The sequence below is a fragment of the Leptinotarsa decemlineata genome, unplaced genomic scaffold (assembly GCF_025532065.1).
Source record: "Leptinotarsa decemlineata unplaced genomic scaffold, Ldec_3_MD MMD2_tig00000882_RagTag_RagTag, whole genome shotgun sequence".
In the NCBI taxonomy this organism is placed as follows: Eukaryota; Metazoa; Arthropoda; class Insecta; order Coleoptera; family Chrysomelidae; genus Leptinotarsa; species Leptinotarsa decemlineata.
The window spans coordinates 7,052,475-7,061,596 of NW_027412556.1; the positions used below are offsets into that span (position 1 = coordinate 7,052,475).

The following is a 9,122-nucleotide window of genomic DNA, read 5'->3' on the forward strand; positions in this document are numbered from 1 at the left end:
TCAACTCTTAAGTATTGTTGCATCAACCTGCTATTATTTCTTTTTGATAACTTTCAACTACTGTACACGTTGTACCAGAGCCAGCTTTAGAATTACCCCTAACCCCAATTTCTATTCTATTCACTCACTAGTTGTTCCTTGAAAACAGAAACACTTACATGGCACAATACAAAACACAAAATAAACCACTACAGGAATTATATCAAATAACCTCAATGAATAATTGCCACATGTATATTTTTTATGCAAGGGATTCAATGAAAAAAAATTGGCCCAGCACTAAATTGCTATACAATCTGTCAAACTTACAGGAGTTGTTGGATACTGAACTTGTGTCTTATTAGGTGTAATCACGTATTGTACTGTTTGGTCTTCAACATTGGCATAAAACTGTTGCTGTCCAGTGTTTTTATCATCTTGTTTCAAAACCTCAAAATACTGTTGTTGGGCCATAACATTCAACCCTATATAAAAGTTTTTGTAATTTCTATCAAATTACATGTCCCAGTTATCTAAAAACGAAGTGATTTTGAAACTTAACAAATGTTTGATGGCAAACAGGTTGAAATATATTAAAATTATATTTTTCATTACAATGCTTACCCATCAAAACGCATTTTTGACTGATACAATTTTGGCATAGGACCACTACTAATGATTTCACTATAAATATAGATGGATATACATCAAGAACGTAAACCATAAAGGTTATAAGATACACACACAATTGCAAAGGTAAAATGGCGTTATAATTATTCTGCAGGTTCTACACTTTATGAAAGTAAAACGGGTCACACTCAATAGTGAAATTATTTGTAACAATTATCTAGCAAAATAAAAAAATTATGAACGAATATCCGGAGCAAAATTTTATGAAATCTTATTGTAATTTTCGTTCTTTTCCAACTTGTTTCCAACCAAAGAACGATGATGGTGGTTTCATATCTATTGAAAATTGCATTGGCTGCACTGCAAATTGACAGGCACCCTTTCAGGTCTGTAAAAAATGGCATTGGCTGCACAAAAAATTGACAGGCATTTTTTCGTGATACTTGCCTTTAATGCCTTTAGTCTCGATCCACACTATGATGCCGTTCTCGGTCCAATCTCGCTCCGCTCTCGGTCCGTTCCCGGTCCGGTAAAGTATTCTCAAACAAGAAAGAATCAGAGTATTCTCACTATCGTATCGCTCTGGTTCCGATCCGGCATCGCGTCGGTACCGGTTGGTCGAAAAGAATATTTGACTGGAGCGAGACTGGAGCTAGATCGGACCTGTCATGACTTGTACCGACAGTGTGATACGTTTTTGTTTCAACTCCAGTCTTTCTTCGGTCTTGCAAGAAGACGTTACATTTTTCTTCTAGTCATATGGCTAGTAATAAATCATGGGATTCTGAAAAATGTAAGTACTTTATTTGATTTATTTATAACATTTGATCATATATAATAAACTTTTCTTCGTCGTCTATCAAATGACGATATAACGTGTGATATTCGCCTTCTTCTTTTCTCGTTAGTAAACTGGGATGTATCCACATTCTTCTTATTTTCATTTTATGTTGTAATTTTTTTCATTTGTATTCTGTTCGTCCAAACTAATAGCTATTATCGCTAATTCTTCGATTGAAAAATGAAATGCCATTTTTTGGCGACTACAATTTATCGAATTATTTCGAGAAACGTCCTATGTCGACCATAGATCGAGACAGACTGAGTACTGAGTGTGGAACTAGTAAGTGTAGACACAGCGAGATTTGATCGGACCGAGACCGGAGCGAGATCGGGACGAGAACGGAATCATAGTGTGGATCGAGCCTTAATATTCTGGCGTAGTAAACACAGAAGCACAGTATACAATATATAATAATATATAAGTATACTGCGACAGAAGAATAGAGTTTTAGTTCTGTGGTAGTAAAGCACCTCAGAGGAACAAAAGTATATTAGAAAATAACCGAGGAAGTAGAATACGTTCTGTACTAACCAAAACAATTTTGTTTAAAAGCCAATAATGTTTTTGTTTTTTTTCATTCTGGTTCCCAGGAAAAAAATGTAATATTTAGAACATTGTGAGAGCTGAGGAAAGGAGGTAAGAACTGGTGATCTTGAATTTCTACAGGCTGTATGCCTACGAGAACACCTTCTGCTACTTTCATATAAACATTAAATTACACGAAAGAAAAAAAAAATTCTTTCGAAACAAATACTTTTATATGAACACTGAATTATACAGAAGATACTTTTCTCTACTCAGTTTGTATTTCAAACATTCGTTATGGAATAAAATCAGATATCATTCACAGGAGTTCTACTTTAAATGAATGGCAACAAATTGCACTGACATGGAACACTGTCATCCTCACTGGTAGACACTGATGTTTCGCCGTAAGACACTTGCCTTAGGGCTCTTCAGTACCAATCTGGATAACGTTTGGAGTATCTTAATTAGATGCAAAAAATATATAATAAACTTTTCCAAAAAAAACTATCATGATTAATGGTTAGTATTTATCAAATCCATGTACAACTTTATTGAAGTGATCTTATTTTAGTTGATAGGGAATAACCATATAATTGAACAGTACAGATAAATTTTAAATATACAATTCACGAATTGAAGTGCGTGCAGGAACCATAAAATGAAAAAGCTTGAAACTAACCTCAAGCTTTTATTAGCAATAATAAAACATTCCACATGTTTTCCATATATGCGACAGAGTCAGTCAGCTCTTATAATATTGATTTAGTCCATGTATTGGAGCGGTAAATAATAGCCGCCACACGTTTTCAACAACATTCGCACTCGATTTAGCAAATTCGCCGTTCGAAAATAGGTTCCAAAACGGTCTGCTCACATAAAAGGCTCACGTTCAAGTATTTGAGCGGTCAAAAATAGCAGCAACAAGTTCCCAATAACATTCGCAAACGATTTCGAATATTTACGGATCAATAATTGGTTCCCTGGTCAAAATTATATATATTTTGAATTCCCAATTCCGACACATGGAAGCAGAATATGTCCACACCATGAAAAACACATAAAACACAACAGAATTCCTGGATATCGAATTAGCTAATAAAAACGGTAGACTTTGAAGTACTTTTTTCGCGAATGGAATAGAAGCAAAGACACAGTAAAATGCCAAAAGACTATAGGCTGTGTGGCAAAGGCCAAAAACATTGAGAGAGAGAAAGAGGGTTTGTGTTTGTTTTGTAGGTTATTTCCATAAACTCATTACAAACTACTTACTCTAGATTTGTGAAACTCATAAAACACTTATTACTTGTAACGTTTATGATCTTAGGTTATATGGTAGCTCAAATTTTTAAGTTTAATATATTTTTCAATAATAAATAATAACCTACCAGCCTTTTCAAATATGTTTTATCATGTAAGTGAATTAATTTTATGGAATACTTTAATTTAATCAGAGCGATTTATAGATATCCCTTGAGCATGAAATTTTACTGCATCCCCAGTATTTTGGCCCACAACTATTAGAAAAAGTAAAAACAAAACTCTATACGGAAGTCGAGGGAACTTGTACTGGAAAGTAAGTAGTATATGTAAATGTATATCTACATAAAATAGATTAAAAACTACCATTTTTTCGTAAATCTCAAGATTGCATTCACTGAATGAAAAGTATGCATATCAACTTTAACCAAATTGAATTTGTAGCAAGCACTTCTTTATATTCAATTATTCTAAGTTAATTTTTTAAATACTTTCATTTTCACAAAATTATTTTTAAGGTATGGATTTGTTATAGCAGTTACCACAATCGATAGCATCGGAGCTGGGTTAATTCTTCCTGGACAGGGTTTCGTAGTCTACCCAGTCAAGTATAAAGCAATCGTTTTTCGCCCATTCAAGGGCGAGGTACTTGATGCAGTTGTTCGACAAGTAAATAAAGTCGGAATGTTTGCAGAAATAGGGCCTTTGTCCTGCTTCATTTCTCATCACTCAATCCCAGCAGAGATGGAATTCTGCCCCAATGTTAATCCCCAGTGTTATAAATCTCAGGATGAAGAAGTAGTGATACACGCTGAAGGAGAAATAAGACTAAAAATAGTTGGTACCAGAGTTGATGCTTCTGGTATTGTAAGTATTTTCTGAAATATCTTTATATCCATTTTTGTCAACTTGAATTAATAGAAATTTCGACTTTTCTGGTGAGAAAAATATTCAAGTGATTATTTCGTTCTTATCAGAAACAATTTAAATTATGTCTTTTTATGTTCGCTCTTTATAAGCCGTACGAGACCTGTTCAAAAAATAAGATGTTTGTAGTATGGTTCAGGAAGTATGTTATAATGCACGATGTCATCATTAGCGTGCAATCTGATGGCTTAAGATTCTTTAATTCATAAAAACTTTTTTCTAACCCATATCATTAATTTCATTACCATTTTTGGGCCATAATTACAATTGAACTTTTAATTTTCAGTTATTGTTGTTGAATTTTCACTTATGCCTAAATTATCTCATTAACTAACATTGTTATGCTTTTATTTTCAGTTTGCCATTGGAACTTTAATGGACGATTACCTAGGTTTAATAAGTAATTGAATTGTGTGCTATACAATTGTGAATATGTTTCATCAAAAAGGGTTTACCACAAGAATATTTAATAATTTTTATATGGTTCAAATTAGTCAACCAAAACATTCATAATGTTAGGTTCAGCAAAATAAATACTGTTGTTTTTTTATAGTTCTTGTTTTATTTATACCGGGATTCACATGGTAAAAGTTAAGTTCTCGCTGATCCTAGGCCTGTACAAGTTTCGACTTCAAAGGGATGTATATGCATTATAGCTGGTTAATGTAGAAATCCTCCGAATGATTTATTCTATGTAAATTGCTAACTTGTCTATACATGTTAGAACACCTGAAGAAGCTAATATATAGCGAAACACGTGTTGCGTTTTTGTAAAGCTGCCAAGTGAAAATCTCACAAAGTTTTTCTTGAATATAAATGATAATACTTTGGGTACATCCTACAAGTCTTTAAAGTACTTTCCACGAAAAAAATCTGAAATATATGGAAAACGTAGTTAGTTTATTAAAATCTATACAAATTATGGATACAGTTCACAGGTAAATATAACTAATTTATAAGCATAGAACCTTAATTAATAACAGCTGAGAATATAAACTTCAGTGGAATCCAAAAAATATGTACCAAACAATCAAGTACATTGTGGTTTTCATCTCTTGAAGCTTTGTGTGAAAACGGTACCTTTTTTAAGGATTTTCATTTGCGGAAATTCCTACTGTCGATAAAAGTTAGTAGGATCATCTTGGTATTTGGCAGTAAACTATATTATTTTAAGTAATTTTGTAAATAATGCCACTTCAACATATTTTACTGTACCTCTCACCTTGCACAATCTAGAAACAATTGTAATGGTGAATTTCATACAAGAACTTCTAATTTGCCCTGATAACTTACTGTGTAAGTCAATATATTTGTAACAGAGGAAAATAGGTTATACATCAGTATTTCATATGTTATAATGTTGCAATATGAAACGAATTGTTTTCTGACGCAATTTTGCCACTTTTCAATGTTTTCTTCAAGACCGGAAGCCCCAAGTACGGTCCATTTCTACTCTTAGCGAGTAGTTCATTACATCCTTTCTGTCAAGAAAGTTTGAAAATAAATCAAAAAAGAAAAACTGAGTTATATATAGGTAATTTTCAGTTTTGCAAACAGAGGCAAATTTGGGCCTCCGAAACGTTAAAATGTGTATAAGTTCTCCATTACAATTTTTTTCAGATTGTGGAAAGTGAGAATTCCCAGAAATATTGATAATTTCCACCACAAAAAATTGCTTTTGTTCAAATCTCAATACTTCTTTAGTAGCCGATAGGCATTTCATAACTAATAATTTCAAAAGGAAAACTTGAATCAGATCGTACTCCACACAAAGACTTCCAAATTGGAAGATTGAATTGGGATGTAAATCAGTGGAAACTTCTATATGAACTGATAAAACCAATCTATTAGTGGCTCGATTTTTATATTTACGAAAAAAAGCGTTCTGTAACATACTTTTTGGAGGATTTGTTTATCACATAATTTCATATTCTGTCAATGTGAAAACTCATCGATTTCATTCGGCTTGCCGCAATCTTGCAAGTCTCTGACTGAGTTCATCTTGTTCTTGCGACACTTGACTAGCGGAACCAATAACACTACCCTGGGGCCCTTCTGGAAGCTCCATATTCAAATCCAATCTGAAATGAATGAAACCAGAATAAAAAAGAACTCGCCACCAAATGAGGAATTGAATTTTATGCAAAAAATTATCAATTTTCCCAAGTAACTTCTGTTGGAATACTAAATCATTCATTAACTTAATTATTCAAGCACATTTTAAAGAGACGCTGTTGTGTGGCTTATTTCACCCTTACCTATTCTATTATTTTTAGCAGTTGTTGCTATTTGATCTCAGTTTATAATTAGTTGTTGCAATAATTATTTTGGTTGTTATTTTTGAGGATTAATATCAGTGTTGTAATCGAGTCACGCTAGTGAAGACAGAAATGCAAAAGTTGGTCTGCCCGTAATACAAATTACAGTTAGTCAGTGAATTGTCATATTTATAATCATATAAATGAATAATGGCCGAAAAAGCACTAAATTGGAGGTAACTTTTCGAAATGTTTGTGATTAGCTAGGTATATAAAAAAATGTTCAAATCATTCATTTTATGTATATACAAAATTTATTAATACAAGTTATTAATAAAACTAAAAAATTTTTGCAGCATGCTTGGCGCAGAAGAGGTTTTATTACAACCCCCAGTTAAAACTTTATTTCTTTTGCTAAAATAGGGTATCCTTTTTCTAGAGCAGTAAAATCTCCAGAAAAAAGCTCTATACATAATAATAAAAATGAAGTAGATAAGTGTAGAGGTCAAGATCAATGTGATCTCAACATTTCTTGAAGTTATCAGTCTTATTTCTCAAAATATAAATGAACACAGACAATATCAGTTCTATCTTTAAGATACAAAAATTCCGGTTTTTATAGGTAGTTCTCGAATATATATTCAGATGAAACAAGCATAAATAAAAATTTAGTTTTTCGCTGTTTACATGTAACTGTAATGATTAGGTTCAGTTCAGAAATTATTATTATTTATACAACAAAAAAGTAAATTATTAAACTTATACTCATTGAATAGAGAACTGACACTTTCATAAGAGGTATCAGTTGATTTACTTCTTTAGTTTTTAATTTGAAGGTGCTACTCTGCAAATTTCCAACAATATAGTATATCATCAACAATAATTATTTTTCTGAGAGTAATGAAGCCTTAATTTAAAAAGTCAGATATTCTTGTAGAAAAATAGTGTAAACAGGTATACGATTTCAAAAGATCTACAAATCATTTGCAATAACCAACGCTTATTGATAATTGGTTAGCCCAGAAATTATGTAAACTCTATTCAAAATCATATAATGCAAGTGTTTGAAGAGAATAAAAACAATTACCCTGCTTCATCAGCAACTTGCTGCATGAGAGAATCGACATCATTTTGAGGCACAAGAGTTGTTGTAGTTTGCCCCATTGTGTTTTCAAGAACATCTGTCTGAACACCGAGATCTTCAAACTGTTGCTCAAATTTATCCATAACGCTAGAAATCTTTTCCAAGTTCATACTCTTCATGGCAGCATCCATAGTTTTAACGACCCCAGCCATGGAATTGGTAACTTTTCTAGTTGTGACCGCTGATTGTACTTTACTTGCTACAGCATCTACTCTTGCAGACATCCTCAGATAGTTGACCGACTGGTTTTTCTGTCTGATAGCATTTTCAGCATGAATCCTAGCCACTTCCATATTTCCCTTTTGAATTGCCTGTTTGGTCTTTGCTTTCTCTTGTTTTTCTTCCTTTTCACAGCGCTTAGAATTCCGTTCTAATTCCTTTGCTGCGAATTTAAGATTGAAGAGATGTTCTTTTGTAAATGTTAAGAAAAATTGTGTTTAATACTACAAAAGCTTTTTGTTGTCAACTGGTCAGGACCGATTTGTACCTCAAGTCAATAAATTTTTACATTTGCAATCATTTCAACTCAATATCTAATTCGTGTGATATCAACTTTGATTCATTACAATATATTGTTAAAACTGCATCTCATATCTTCACCATGAATCTTAATTTTGCTATTTAGTATTTTTAGTGTATTTGAATTATCTGTATTAATGCTTTTAATTATCCTTCTATTAGAAATAACCCAAGAATCATATTAAAATTTTGTCCCAGACAGAATAACTATTTCATACTTAGTGAAGGCGGTGATAAATGTTAACTACTACGTAAATCGTTTCATTTGGGGTTAACTGGATTTAAAACGACACAAGTTGAAAAATCTTCGAGTCCAAGCTTTGAAAAAGGATACTTTCCATTGCTGTAGAAGACATTTCATTTCCCATTTCAACAAGTTTCTAATTGATTTCAACGATTTAAATTATAATTTTTCTTCTGAGAAATTAGGTACTGCGTCCAACACTTTACAATAATAAACACAATGGAATGGAAACTCAACTAAAAGGAATTTTTGATAAAATTAATATTTCTAGCTGATTTGACGTTATGAATCATTATTTGTTTTCAGTGTTGCCAGTTTCCACTGAGCCACTGGTCAGTGTTGAAATCGTTTTTTTGTGATTCTGGAGTACATCGTATTTCACTTAATGAGGCATTTTATATCATAATGTTAGTCACACTTGCTGTCGAATTCATTGTAAACTCTAAAAAAAGTGAAATTCATTATAGATTCATTTATTTCAACGGTCAACCAACTGGTAAAAGTCACTTTATAGGTACTAAAACTACGATAAAAATTCGGGAGTAACACTAGAAATGAATTTTTGACATTTGCGGTAACTGGTTCTTAAAAAAATAAACTGTCAAAGTTACTTATTTTTTAAATAGTTACCTATTTGGAATAAAAATTACACAAATTGAAAAGGTCCGCTAACCGAATTCTGCATACTTCTCTCAAAGAATGAATATCCAACAATATAATTAGGAGATACGATTATCCTTGGTGAACGATGTCTCTATTGATCATGAAATAAGCCTGTTAATTTAACGTTCA

The 9,122-nt window shown here is 32.3% G+C and overlaps 3 protein-coding genes across 5 annotated transcripts in view; 1 reads left to right on the forward strand and 2 right to left on the reverse strand.

Annotated features, from left to right (window-relative positions):
- Positions 1-953, reverse strand: part of LOC111503776 (sentrin-specific protease 6 veloren) — a 28,905-nt gene extending 27,952 nt beyond the window's left edge. Inside the window, exons 1-2 of one of the 3 annotated variants that reach the window (XM_023158174.2) lie at positions 604-953; positions 310-512 (exon numbers count right to left, since the gene is read on the reverse strand). In XM_023158174.2, coding sequence (XP_023013942.2) covers positions 310-453 — 144 coding nt within the window. In that variant the 5' untranslated portion in view covers positions 454-512; positions 604-953. The other 2 variants (XM_023158175.2, XM_074174913.1) reach the window with 2 other exon arrangements.
- A 2,260-nt stretch (positions 954-3,213) lies between these two features.
- On the forward strand, positions 3,214-4,713 carry Rpb7 (DNA-directed RNA polymerase II subunit Rpb7). The gene is made up of 4 exons (XM_023158177.2): positions 3,214-3,392; positions 3,445-3,554; positions 3,757-4,105; positions 4,523-4,713. The coding sequence occupies exons 1-4, from the start codon at positions 3,381-3,383 to the stop codon at positions 4,571-4,573; spliced, it is 522 nt and encodes a 173-aa protein (XP_023013945.1). The 5' UTR covers positions 3,214-3,380; the 3' UTR covers positions 4,574-4,713.
- A 331-nt stretch (positions 4,714-5,044) lies between these two features.
- On the reverse strand, positions 5,045-8,633 carry Chmp1 (Charged multivesicular body protein 1). The gene is made up of 3 exons (XM_023158176.2): positions 8,421-8,633; positions 7,511-7,976; positions 5,045-6,246 (listed from the first exon to the last, which is right to left on the reverse strand). The coding sequence occupies exons 1-3, from the start codon at positions 8,452-8,454 to the stop codon at positions 6,123-6,125; spliced, it is 624 nt and encodes a 207-aa protein (XP_023013944.1). The 5' UTR covers positions 8,455-8,633; the 3' UTR covers positions 5,045-6,122.
- Between the last annotated feature and the right edge of the window lie 489 nt (positions 8,634-9,122).

Bases quoted from the DNA above. Each gene is read 5' to 3' on its own strand.
- Rpb7 (XM_023158177.2), top strand. The intron at 3,555-3,756 runs GTAAGTAGTATA...ATTATTTTTAAG, and splicing joins GAGGGAACTTGTACTGGAAA to GTATGGATTTGTTATAGCAG. The intron at 4,106-4,522 runs GTAAGTATTTTC...TTTTATTTTCAG, and splicing joins GAGTTGATGCTTCTGGTATT to TTTGCCATTGGAACTTTAAT.
- Chmp1 (XM_023158176.2), bottom strand. From the start codon at position 8,454: ATGGGAAATGAAATGTCTTCTACAGCAATGGAAA. The intron at 7,977-8,420 runs GTATCCTTTTTC...CATTTACAAAAG, and splicing joins GTCTTCTACAGCAATGGAAA to AACATCTCTTCAATCTTAAA. The intron at 6,247-7,510 runs GTAATTGTTTTT...CATTCATTTCAG, and splicing joins CAAGTTGCTGATGAAGCAGG to ATTGGATTTGAATATGGAGC.